General features: G+C 40.8%; 1 protein-coding gene across 4 annotated transcripts; it reads left to right on the top strand.

Annotated features, from left to right (window-relative positions):
• The first annotated feature begins 2,779 nt into the window (after window positions 1-2,779).
• Window positions 2,780-12,522, top strand: ppm1db (protein phosphatase, Mg2+/Mn2+ dependent, 1Db). Of its 4 annotated transcripts, XM_061752181.1 has the most exons (8): window positions 2,781-3,450; window positions 5,136-5,364; window positions 5,837-6,094; window positions 6,179-6,303; window positions 6,409-6,590; window positions 6,712-6,939; window positions 7,210-7,297; window positions 8,692-8,828. In XM_061752181.1, exons 1-7 carry the CDS (start codon window positions 2,946-2,948, stop codon window positions 7,291-7,293), a joined length of 1,611 nt encoding a protein of 536 aa, XP_061608165.1. In that variant the 5' UTR covers window positions 2,781-2,945; the 3' UTR covers window positions 7,294-7,297; window positions 8,692-8,828. The 4 variants fall into 4 exon arrangements, with proteins under 4 accessions (XP_061608166.1, XP_061608165.1, XP_061608163.1 ...); XM_061752182.1 differs by lacking the exons at window positions 7,210-7,297; window positions 8,692-8,828 and adding an exon at window positions 12,255-12,522 and having other exon boundaries at window positions 2,780-3,450; XM_061752179.1 differs by lacking the exon at window positions 7,210-7,297 and having other exon boundaries at window positions 2,782-3,450; window positions 8,692-10,743.
• Window positions 12,523-13,784: the final 1,262 nt, after the last annotated feature.

The raw sequence follows: 13,784 nt of genomic DNA, 5'->3' as shown, positions 1-13,784 counted from the left end.
TTTGTTGCTGCAATATAAAATACGTTCTGTCTGAGGTTCCTTGTATTATTCACTTGTAAAAAAAAAAAAAAAACGTTTGCTATTTGTTTAAAGTTAACTGGTGTTGCAAACAGAAAATGCTGGTAAATGATCCATGTATTTGTTCAATTTGTTCATTTTCTGTATGGCGTATCCTCATTAGGGTCAGCATATCCCAGCTGACTTGAATGAGAAGCATGGGCTACGCCCTGGACTGGTCAAAGGGCACATATCGACCTACAGCCATTCACACTCACGTTCACAATTTGGAGTCTCCAATGAAGCTATCGTGCAAGTTTTTGGAATGTGGGAGGAAGCCAGAGTAGCCACAAAAAACCCACTGGGAGAACTTGCAAACGCCACACAGGAAGGCCAGACCCTGAATTCAAACCCTCAACTTCAGAACTGTGATGTGGTTATGCTAACCAGTAGTCCACCATACTGCCTAGAAATGTATTAGCTCGTTCATTTTGAGGGGAGATACCTGTAGAAGTGTAATACAGATATTTTTTTTCAATGGGGTTAGTGTAATTTTCGCACCACATTAATGCTATAAAAGTACAGAATGTCATGTGTTATTAACACAAGCACACATTGTAACATTGTACTGATGGCACTCATAATCCAGTCTTTTTTTTACCCTGTGCTTTTTCTATTTTTTTTTTTCCATCTTGATTTTTTGTTTTTTTGATTTGTTGGTTTTTTCTGCAGTTTATCTAATCACTGTACCAATTAATCATTTCAAGTTGCTTTCATGAGGGGGGGGGGAGTTTTTCACCAAGCGGATGTGTGAGCCTCCTCTTATAGTTCAACTCTAATTTGCTTTCATATTTATATGATAATATTCAAATCCCCATTTCCACTTCCTCTGCTTCGGTTTGTGTTGACTGACACTTCTGCATCGACACAAGAAGCCAAACAAAGCTATTTTTATGGATGGGCCATTATACAAGAGCTGCATGGGGAATCTGTAAGAATGCAATTCAGGTGTCATTGCCCCTTTGTAATGTGTCTCGTCTTCAGGAATTCATTTTCTCCGCAGCTTCACTTGAAAATGGCATTCTGACACCATTTACATGGAAATCACTTTGCCTCTTCATCTGTAATAGTGGTCTGTGTGCAGACAGGACCTCAGAGGCCCGGACTATTAATGAGGGGAGAAAGAACAAAAGAGAGAGATGCAGGTTTCAAGGCAAAAGTCAAGGTCAGGGCTTGAGTACTTGGGATGAAGAAAGGATTACAAAGTTGTTTCTTTCTTTCACCATGGTGCTCTTCTTTTCTTAAAACCGCCTCTGTGAGCATGATCACGCACGTATATAAACATGGAATAAAAAAACAAGAAAATTTTTTTTTACAGAAACAATTCTGTGCATATACATTTGCATATTGAGAGGGATTGCGATACTGTTCGTTTGATCAATTTTTAAGGAGTTTTTATACATTCTATGAATATGATTGTTTGAATGGAGGATATTTGTTAAAAATCATTTATTTGTCTGGATTAATACTGCCTCCACATGGCATGACTGCAGCACTACTCAGTTGGGGAAAAAAACGGATTTAAGTCATTCATCACATTATGACTGAGCATGGAATATGGTTTAATCAACATCACTGAAATTAATTTGGATTTTTTTCTTCTTCCAAACTATAGCGCAGGTGCAAGTCCAACCCACGTGTTTCTGTTTTAATATTCCAAAACAAAAGTGGAAATGCAAAGAGCCCATCAGTTCCTCTCTTCTTGGAAGGCATGACTTTAAAAAAAAAAAAAAAAAACATGCCCATTGCCATAAGCCACATAGATGTCTCAGTTCCACACGCTATTCAAATGATTACAATATGTGCAATAATGTATAACCATGTGGGGGAAAAAAATTAAGTCCAGTACTTAAACAAAAGTATTTAAAAAAACTGTGGAGATTTGAAGTCTACTTGCCTATAAGTACGTATGGTATGAATTAATTACTTTAATATATAGTAGTGTAATTTTTTATTGCTTGTTGCAGAATAATAATAAAACTGTGCCTTATCCATCAGCCAGTACATATAAGCCACTAGACACTTTTTCATTCAAGGTCTTGTAAAGATAAGTCACCAAGACATTGTAACGTCTTAATACTTTTCTTATTATTTGTTAGTTTTAAGGTATTTGTGTACAAATTAAATTGTACAAGAAATATTTGAAAACGTGGAAGGGATTTGGAGATTCTGGTTTTGTGGAAGTCAAATTGTTCAATTAGTAACACAGGATTGATCACAAAGCACAGAGACTTGTCACCTACTACTGAAGCCCATCGCTGCCACACCAAAAAAAAAAAAAAAAAAAAAAGGTTCACTATCACATTATAACGTGATACGTTTCATGTTATAACGTGATATGGTTCACATTATAATGTGATAAATTATACATTATAACGTGAATAATTTCATGTTATAACGTGAAACGTTTCATGTTGTAACGTAATTCGTTTCACATTATAACGTGAAACCTTTCGCGTTATAACGTGTAATTTATCACATTATAACATGAACCATATCACCTTACACCATGAAACATATCACGTGATAGTGAACTTTTTTTTTTTTTTTTTTTTTTTTTTTGGGGTGGCAGCAATACGCTTCCGTAACATACAGTTTTTCATACATATATTTTTCAAAATCCCTCCAAAACTTAAAATTAGCGTTATTATTTTTATTATTATTTTTGGGGAGCGGTCATGCGCAGTTGTTTACGTATGGGTCGGCGCCGTGACGTCATGACGCACAGCGTGAGCGTGACGTGCGAAAGAGGATAAACAAAAAAGGACGGAAGCCTCCAGCTACACAATCGCGGCAAAATCGGTTCAAAATATTAGCTCGCGAGCTACAGTTAGCTACTACGTGCGCCCTTTTGTTGTCTCGCTTGGCAGCATTTGGTGGGAGCGATCATGGACGATGCCATCATATTTCGTATGAGTGCGTTTTCCGAGCAAGGCGGGAGGAAATATATGGAGGATGTTGTGGAGGTAAGAATCGAGTACGAGCCGACGTCGGCGGCTAGCGAAGACTACGCGAAGTCACAGAGACACGGGGGACAGGACGCCGCCGAGAGCGACTCGTCCAAAGCCACCGAAAGCGAGCTCCGAGCGAAGAAGTCGGGCCCCGAGCCCGGCCCGGTGGCTGCGATGTGGCTTGAGAGCCTGGCCGGCGACCGCAGCGCGCCGCTATCAGGCGAAAAAGTCGACGAGCGCCTTGTGGACACTCGGAGGTCCGTGGCGTTTTTTGCCGTGTTTGACGGCCACGGGGGCCGGGAAGCAGCCCATTTCGCCAGGGAACATTTGTGGGATTTATTAAAGAGACAGAGGGGATTTTGGTCCAAGGATCACTCGGAAGTGTGTGCTGCTCTCCGGAAAGGATTCATCGCCTGCCACCATGCGATGTGGAAACAACTACGTAAGCTTCTCCTTACAATTTTGTTTATGTGGTCGGTCACGCTCGAAACAACATAAAACGACATTATACACCGTGTATGGCGGCAGTATCTAGCCCAGCTGGATATATGACATCATGCAAAAACACACCTCGACTGTATAATATAGCCTGGGCGTGTTTTAATGGCGAGGGAAAGTCCACACACCGGCCAAAAGAGATGCAAACATAAAATGCCAAAAGCTGTTTCACAGTTTGCCTTTACTCGGATACAGACAGAGGTTGCAAAATTACTAACAATCTCACCTAATTATAGCCTACGTGTAGAATACATTGTGTACAAAAAAAAGTACTGATTCAACTACTGAAGTAAAAGTTAAAAAAAAAAAAAAAAAAGTGCAGTCTCTGAAATTTCCTTAAAAAAAATAGCCTTCATTATGTACAATACCAATTATGATAACTTGGCAAAACACACAAAATAGTTTCCCTCTTTTATTAACTTAAGTAAGTGCTAGTTTTGAGAAGAGTATAAAAATCCCTTTTGTTGTTGTTGTTTTCAACCAGGAGCTAGCTCGCTAGCTAGCGGTGGTGCGACTTTTATGCTACCAAAACAATGTGTACATATAGCTTAAAGCAGTGCTTCTCAAACGTTTTGGGTTTTTTTGACACCAATTACGAGCTACAAAATTATTGAGCTCTCCAAGTAACACCATAACAACCAACATTAAAATGCAGTAACATAGTAGGTCTAAGTGTTCATAAAAAAAAAAAAGTTCCTAAAAGTTTATTTCGTATTAATATGAGCCACTGTGACATTATGCATATTAACACGACACTTAAATATAAGATAATACGAACAACTGTACCAGACTCTAATCATTGTTTTAGACAAAAATAATGACTCGAATAAAGTTTATTGCATCTAAAAGTTAAACAAAAATTGTACCTAAATAAAAGTCTAAAAACAACCAGTTCTTACAGATTAAATGCTATTGCTATTTTCTAAAAAATTAAATGTACCACCAGTGGGCGTCTAAAGTTACTCTTGTCACTCAAAAACTCTGGAACTCATTCTTGAAACCCATATTACCACCATCCCTTGAGTGTGTGCCGCTAACCAGAACGCTAAAAGTCCAGGCTGCGAACCCACTAGCTGGCGCTACTCTTAAGGTTTAACTAACATACTTTTGCACAAAGCCATCATAACAGTAACAGTCCCCTGGGCTAGATACAGCCGCGCCCCTCTCTCCAGGCATGACTAATCGATTTACGTTGAATTCAACTGTACTTGCGCTTGACTGTGTATTGCTTGGTCATGCTTGGAGCGGCAGGAATTTCCGGCATCACAAAAAGATGGATTTTGAGCAGGTTTAGACATTTTGTGTATCTGTGTGTTCATCAGTCGGAATATTGTCAATATAACAATTTAGCGTTTGTGTTCTGTTACTGTAAAAACAAAAAATACCGATGATATTGTGGACTGTGTGATATTAGCAGAGTCATCACTTTTTCTGCCGGTGCACTTATCCCTTCCTCGTTATTTCCGACAACATTACGATAATTAATCGTTAATGTTTACAAATTTAAACTGTTCAGAATTTTTGTTTCATCTGCATTGCAATGAATATGAGAATCATTTCTCCCACCCTTATTTCCCAGCAACTTTGACCATATTTAATGACACTTTTTCCTTTTATTTTCTCTTGCAGCAGAGTGGCCTAAAACAATTACAGGCCTGCCCAGCACATCAGGCACCACAGCGAGCGTGATTGTGATCCGTGGCGCTCACATGTATGTTGCTCATGTGGGAGATTCCGCTGTAGTGGTTGGAGTGAAAGGAAATGAATCGGATATCACGCTTCAAGCACTTGAAGTCACACAAGACCATAAACCTGAACTTCCTAAAGAGAAGGAAAGAATCGAGCGACTGGGTGGTAGGTGAGTATTGGGAAAAAAAAAAAAAAAAGGGGTGGGGGTTACAAGGATTAGTACTTTTTGTAATCTCACAAATCTAGTTCGCTATTGCAGTAGTTGAATCCAGAAGAAGGCTTCTCATTTAACTAGTTTTGAAACGAACATCTACGCACACGTATATCCGACTTTGAGCCATGCGTTTGGATTTTGTTAATCATACAGTAAGTGAGGACGTTGTATCGGATGTAAAAAAAATCTTGACTTGACTTTCCATGTCACCATTTCCATTGAAATCAAGGTTTCTGAAGTCAACTGATTAAAAGTGTAACTTGGTTCCTGTTGTGACAATCGCCAATGTTGTTCTAACATTCAGGAACTATTATTGTTGGTTTTTGTAAGTTTATTGAATGTAACTATATCATTGATCGTGATCTCGTCTCAGTCACGCCAATGAATCATCCACCCATCCATTTTCTGAGCCGCTTCTCCTCACTAGGGTCGCGGGCGTGCTGGAGCCTATCCCAACTGTCATCAGGCAGGAGGCGGGATACACCCAGAACTGGTTGCCAGCCAATCGCAGGGCACATAGAAACAAGCAACCATTCGCACTCACAGTCATGCCTACAGGCAATTTAGAATCTCCAATTAATGCATGTTTTTGGGATGTGGGAGGAAACCGGAGTGCCCGGAGAAAACCCACGCAGGCACGGGGAGAACATGCGGGGCCGGGGATTGAACCCGGGTCCTCAGAACTGTGAGGCTGACGCTCTAACCAGTCGTTCACCGTGCCGCCCAATGAATCATTGTCATGTTTGAAATGCTGTTTACTTGACTGCAGTGTAATGAAGAAATCAGGGGTGAACCGTGTAGTGTGGAAGAGACCCCGACTCACCCACAACGGGCCTGTGAGGAGGAGCACAGTCATCGACCAGATCCCCTTCTTGGCAGTGGCGCGATCTCTTGGTAAAAAGACACTGTTCCTAACTCAGCACAAAAATAATACTGCTTAGCACGACTGCAGATGGGCAATCCGTGATGTTTATGACACATTTAATTCTCTGTCGAAAGGTGATTTGTGGAGCTACGATTTCTACAGCGGAGAGTTTGTGGTGTCGCCAGAGCCCGATACCACAGTGATGACCCTCGACCCCAAACGACATCGCTACATTATCCTTGGCAGTGATGGTCTATGGAACATGATGCCGCCGAAGAATGCGGTCAATATGTGTTATAGCCATGACAAAATGGTGGTGCGTAATTCATCAACAACACTGGATGCCAAAATATATTTGTTGGCTTCTTGATTTTCTTCCTTTTTTTTTCCTGTGCTGTAATTGCAAGTCAGATCGTGATTTCTCTCTTTCGAATTAGGGACCGAAAGGAATGTCTTGTGCCTGCCGGTTGGGATGCACCGCACTACTTTTTTGGAAAGAGCGCATGCTTCGCGCAGACAACACAACGGTCATTGTACTGGCGCTGCAGGACCGTGGAGGCCCGACGATCCCGATGCATCGAGATGAGATTGTGGTGGACATGGCTCAGGGGATTGACCACATTCCCTTCCCGGGAACCCAGTACAACACATATGAGGTTCCAAAGGTCAGTGTCACACTTTTTCATTCATCCTGACCTCAATCTGGGATTTGTTTTATGGATGAACCACTGAGAACGTGAAGTGGAGAAGCTTGTCACTGAGCAGATCTATCAAGAACATTAAGAACATCAGATTTTTTTTGTTGGTGTACTGACCGCCATGGCCTGTTTAGTCCTTTAAAAAATGCTAATATGTTCACGTGTTAAAATGTGAAGGTTCAAAGGACACTTTGACCAGTGGTTCATCATATCGTTCTTTGTTTTCGGGGCCAACAGGCGGAGCGTGAGGATGGCATGTTTAATGAAGAAGATGAGATATATGGAGAAGAACATGAGGGATGGACATGCCTGGAGTGGTAGTCAGGTGACTGCTCATAAAAATGTGTCAAACTATCAGATAGATTAGCTATTTGCTGTTTTTACTAAATTAAAATCCTTCCTTGGTTTACCTCTCAAATTACAAACACAAAACAACTCATTCAGATCATATTACAGGACAGAATAGGAATAATAGTATTAATTGTGGTCAGATTGCCCAATTAAAAACATAATCCTGAAGTCCAGCATTCTCGCTTTTCCCCCTTTATTTCTTTTGTTTGACCAAGACATTTTGAACACTTCAAGTCTGTGTCCCAGTGCACAAAGCAAAGCTCATAAAGGCGAGACTTTGGTGACGAAGAACTTAATGGAGCCTCAGCACCAACAATTTTGGATGAGTTCGGCTCTATCCCGTCCAATAGATGCAAAAGAAAGTCTTTTTGAGACGAATGGAAGCTCTTCTAGCTGTTGCTCCATAATTCTTCAACTTATATTCATTCATTTGTTCATTCTTTTTGTTTACTCCGTATCCTGTTTAGGGTCGTGGGTGAGCTGGAGCCAATCCCAAGTGACTGTACTTTTTAGTCACTAGTCTATAGGCCAAGTCCTATTTTTTTTTTTTTTTTTTTTTAAATCATTCATATAACAATGCCTTATAGAGTACATTACACCCTCTAAATTTCTATTATTAATATTATAATTACCAAGGGCACAATTTGGCTGCTGACTGCTGCGAATTACTGGTGTACAGTATCAAAAAAAACGGCTACATCATTGCACTCAAAAGAATGTATGCAACATCGAACACTTGGGATACGTGAAAGTGAGACTTTCACGATTAGCTAATATAAACCAAATGAGCACATCTAAATTGATAAGGTTTGATTTCTTTGTTGTTGTTTGACTGTTATCTATGTTCTCTAATTGAGTTTGTTCATTTGTAACGGCTTCTATCTGTCTTTTTGTTGGTTTTAGTGCTGTATGATTGAATAATTTGAATATTGGAATGCTCTATTTATTTTAATTTTTTTAACAATCTTATTTATTTGAGGCGGCACGGTAGCCGACTGGTTTTAGCGTGTCTGCCTCACAGTTCTGAGGACCGGGGTTCAATCCCCGGCCCCGCCTGCGTGGAGTTTGCATGTTCTCCCCGTGCCTGCGTGGGTTTTCTCCGGGCACTCCGGTTTCCTCCCACATCCCAAAAACATGCATGGTAGGTTCAATGACAACTCTAAATTGCCCGTAGGTGTGAATGTGAGTGCGAATGGTTGTTTGTTTGTATGTGCCCTACGATTGACTGGCAACCGGTTCAGGGTGTACCCCGCCTCCTGCCCGATGATGGCTGGGATGGGCTCCAGCACGCCCGCGACCCTTGTGAGGAGAAGCGGCTCAGAAAATGGGTGGATGGATATTTATTTGATGATGTTGCTTGTGTTTCAGCGGCATGAAGCCGAGAATGCCTCGTCTCTCCTTAAACAACGTTCTAAGACTCTGGAGCAGACATTCGGGCTATATGAAGCGGCTTTCTGTGCCACAGCGCACGTCTTTCCCGATGTCGACTCTGCGGGAGCCGCGCTGTCCCCCTTAGACGGGCCACTGAATGTGTTCCAAAAGCAAGACTCGGCAATCCGAGTGGACCGGACGTCTGAGTCGTCTTCTCCGTTAAAAAGGTCTCAGCGCTCTCCACATGTTGGCCCCGAAGATCATCAGTGTGATCAGTCCCCAGACAAATGTTTGCCTCATAAGACGCCTCGCGACAAAAGTGAACAATTGTGTGAAAATCACAACCGCGAGAGCGACAACACAGCCGTACAGCAGCAGCACAAGGCTTTCTTGTGCGTGTACTGAGTGCGAGAACCATAAGCCCCCTTCGAGATATTTGGACTTTATTTGCATAAAGTCGCTCGTTTGTAAATATCCGGCGAACGTTGAGATACTTTGTTGTTACATTTTGCTAGACTTCCTGCCCCATCTTCAAATTTTAGTGTTTACGGAAATTGTACATTTGTTCAATGTAAACTATTTTCATACTTACACATGAATATAATGACAATAGTATATATATCGAAAGGATATTTGAAGGGTAAAAATGTCACTAGTTCCTTTTGAAGTTTAGAAGGATTTTCCTCTTTTAGAAATTAAAGTCCATTTTACCTGCGAATATTCTCATTCATCCAGGTCATTTGATACCCGGGACACTGAATCGATCGCAACAGTTCTGTCCTAACTGAGCCTCGTTGCATGAACTGATGAAGCCTGCTCGGATGCGAAGCGAAACGTCTTCTAAGACAACCACAACAGTCCTGCTACGATTGATTCAATGCCCTGAGAATAAAGTCTATTTTAAGATTGTTTGGATTTTATCCATTTTTCTTAATTGCGTCCAAAAATTCAGACCAGTCCTCAGCGACAGCCAAACGTATTGCTTAATTATTTGATTGTGTTTGTCCCTCTGTCATGTAAAGCTGTGGACATTCTCAGTGGAGCTCTGTGAAGGTGGAAGATTTGACCCAAATCTCACCATCAGGGCATCTGCGTACAATAGGACTGTGTTGAGTAGCTCTTACTCATTGGACCTACCTCCCTAATACCACAATCGCATAAGAATTTAGAAGATAAGCGTACAAAAGGTTTAGCAGTATATTGCATTCTGGTGATTGTTGATCAACATTCAACACTGAAAACACTATATTTGCCAGAAAAAAAAAAAGCTTTCCCTAATTTCGTTGGGGGTTAGGATAGGGATACCCTAAATCGAATATTTGTCTTAACATGTTTGTGCTTTACGCCAGTGTCTTCTCATTGTATTGGTTGGTGCATATAAGCTATTTAAACTATTTACTATGCGCTAATGATTTCCAATGGCCTCTCCTGTACATATTTATGAGATTTGCTGAAGTATTTGCATTTGAATCCCGCCCTGTAAGTAACTGTATTCAGTTGGAATGAGTGCCCATTATTGCATCGATTTTAACTTGTTGATGTGGCAGCTGAGCTACTGTCGAAGTTGCTTTGGTTGCCTTTTTTGTTACATAAATTGTTGCCTTAGCACAAACAAGTGGGTGCTTTTCATATGAGGGATCCAGATATCGAAGAATTTCCTGTGTGGTTAAGCCTCCTTTATTTATCATGCACCTTCAGCTTTCCCTCACCAAGGTCATACGACATGAACTCAACCTGTGACATGGAGTCCACACTACAGTTGCAGGCGTTTTGTTTATTTTGTACAGTACATCATTATGCAATAGGACTTTGTACAGTACATTATGCAAATTAATCTGGTTTCCAGAATTCTGGCATGCTCAGATCTACTCGGTGTTGTGAAGTTTCCAGAACTAATGGATGTTAATGGACATGTGCTGTGTTTTGACGATTGCAACACTTGAGTTTCATGTCACCGCCACTTCTCAGGACTAACTGTATGAGGTACATTCTTTGAAAGTGACTGTATATACACTGTCTGTGTTGTAATAAAGTTTCCATTTTACAGTGGCTGATGGAGCGCTGCAATGTTTTCATAATCATCACTTGCAATGATTTAATTTACCGGTAGATGGCAGCAATGTTGATGGATTTATTAAGGTCTCGTCTGTAACTCACGACACCAGTGTTTCAAGAACGTTTTGCTGTCATCTGCTTTTATTGTAAGTGAGGGAGGACTCCATTAACTCCTGACACAGTACACACTTGTAAATGTTGTATTTTGATTTGTATTGTTCTTATGCCGATGTGTCCGCATGTATATATATATATATATATATGAAAGGGACAAAAACTAGACATGCGTGACACTCAACGCAACATTTCTCCACGTTCACACTTAAATAGTGGACTGCTTCTAACTTGAGTTTGACTTTAAGGGAGGGAAGCTTGTAAGTTTGTAAACAAACCAGTCAATTTTGTGGAGTTTTCCACTCGCTCGAGACTGTCTCCTCTCTGAACTGTGAGCCATGCCTACCTTAATTCAAACAAAGCTGGGGCTACAACTACCGATTATTTTAATAATTGACCAATCTCAATTATTTTTTTTCAATAAGTAGGTGGATTGCATAAAGTCTTTAAATTTTCAGCCCTTTATTCAAAAACAGGAAATTATTTCAAAAGCAGAAAATGCACAAACAAATTGATGATGATTCAGTTTCTGGTTTGGTCTGTAAAGTGCCCCCCCCCCCCCCCCCAAAACAAAAGGCCAAAAATGCACATCATTGTTTTTCCACAGTGATAACAGATGTTTGCAAACGTCTTGTATTGATTAAACACAAAGATAGTCCATCTGCTTTCATGGAAGATGACAAAAATGTGAGGGTATTTACTGTTGAGAGGCTGAAATTCTGAGGTTTTGGACAATTGTAAGTTAATGTCTCCAAACGATTAGTCGATGACCAAAATAGTTGTTGATTAGTTTGATAATTATTTGTCTATTAATCGATCGTTACACCTCAAAAAGCAAAAAAAAAAAATCAGTTGATGGATATTCTTTTTAATACCTTTTTATCTCAAGCTGCTGCATCTCCCCCGAAGCCCTTATCCTGCATTGTTGCAAGTCAATCTAAGAAATTCTTATCTTAGATTGTTGCATAAAAGTGCGAAATCGCCATCTGCTGCTGTTTGTAAACCGTGAGTTGAAATTGTTTTGAAATGTTTACCATTTACTTCCATTGCAAACATACGGACAAAGATGACAAAGTGATGATAGCGGTGTCTGGGCCTGAATATTTCATTGCGTGTCAGCCCAACATCTGCTGACCTACCTCGCACGCAGCTTCCCACTCTTGCTGCGTACGCTGTCACTTTGCATTAGCCGGCACATCATCACTAGGGTCTCCCACTTGTCTCACGACTCTTCTGCTCATATTCCCAACAAATACGCATGTACAGCAAACCAAGAGGGAGTCACTTTAACACTTGATGTTTTTTTTGTTTTTTTCCCCCATAACTTCATTCCCACCTGCTTTGGACCACTACTCTCACTCGACCTATCCGATCAACATGCAACCGTGCAGCTTCCCGCTTTCCTCCCTGCGCCACATCCTTTGGTGGAGCCTCTGTTCTCCTGGCGTCTGCTGCCCTCCTTCTGACAGTATCAGTGGTGATTCAACAGGGTTTTAATGGTCTGTCGTCTGGCACTCTTGGGAGGCTGTGGGGTAAAGTACTAAAAGGAGGAGGACCTCTCAGGATAATGGGAGATGACGTGACCTTGTTTCCTCTTCTGCAGATCAGCGATGGGATCGAATTGGTCTCCTTGATTTCATGCACCCTCATCAAATATCATTTAAAAAAGAAAAAGATAGATAGATTTTTCACTCTTATAAAGGCTTTTCCCCCAAAGTTTTGAGCTTGTGTCAGTGGTTATTTTGTCTCGCTTATCTCCAACTTCATGGGCCTCACTTTTATGAGCATCCTGTGAGTGCTGATCTGACGATAACAGCAAATAAGGGACAACTTGTTGCACAACAATGGGTCAGGGGCTCTGGCTCCATGCTTAATGCGTCCAAACTGTATAGTCTGTACTCTCGGGCCATTATCACATGGAAGTTTACAGGATAATATTCATGCAACGCGTGCTTGAGTGGTACTCATTTATGGTTATCTTCACAAAAGAGTCACCACCCTCGCTTTAACCCCAAGGGCAGAAACTTACAGTAACTTCCTTGACAAACCCAGACACTCATGGAAACTAAACACAATTATAAACTGACTGTCTCAGTCAAAACTGAGCATTATCATCTGGTAGGAGCCAATAATGGTTGTGAGTGGAAAATTGTGGAAACTTCTTTGCTCATATGAGCATGATGTAGACTTAGGATCAGTGTAATAAGCTAACTGAATTAGAGCTCCGTGGGTGAGAGTTCCCTTTTAGTGTCTCTGCTGGCTGTGAATCAATCTTTAAAATGCCAGCGAGCTCTGCCGCTCACTGCATGTGGCTACAGGTAAACAGGAAGCCCATACTTTTTTAAAAATATTATTAGCATTATTGGAGTGAATGAAACGACTTGCCAAGCCACGCAATTACATTCATTACATTAATGGAACAAATGTGAAATATAATTTGTATTCTTCGGTGTTATCATTCCCTCAATTTTCCCGGAGCCGGATTAAGGCCTATTCTATAACTAATTCATTATTTTTGTTTGCTGTATAGAAAGGGCAGGTGTACAATATTTGGGTATCCATTGGAATGCATGCCAAATATAACAAAACAACAACAACATCAAATTAGGTTTCACACTGATGTAAATCTCAGTATAAGGTAGCTTGACTTTCAGCATGCACTTGACTATATTTTGCTGCACTCAAGTGGGAAAGATATGGATGACTTGGTGTGTGTTTTTGGTTTTTGTTTTTAGAAACCACCAGCTTCTGAATGCGCATTTGGCTTTCTACGACTCAGCGCTGTGATCTTGTTGTTTCCCTCCTCCTCTGTACATGAATTAAATTCCCAGGTGTGGCAGGCTCTCTTGTGCCAAGTCAAAATATTCATAGCGACTAAAGGTTTTGCGAGGACGATGCTTGTGAAAATTCTTGCTGTGGTA

This window comes from Phyllopteryx taeniolatus, chromosome 17 (assembly GCF_024500385.1).
Source record: "Phyllopteryx taeniolatus isolate TA_2022b chromosome 17, UOR_Ptae_1.2, whole genome shotgun sequence".
Classification (NCBI taxonomy): Eukaryota; Metazoa; Chordata; class Actinopteri; order Syngnathiformes; family Syngnathidae; genus Phyllopteryx; species Phyllopteryx taeniolatus.
Note: the sequence above shows the minus strand (reverse complement) of the source record. Positions and strands in the feature narration are given on the sequence as shown.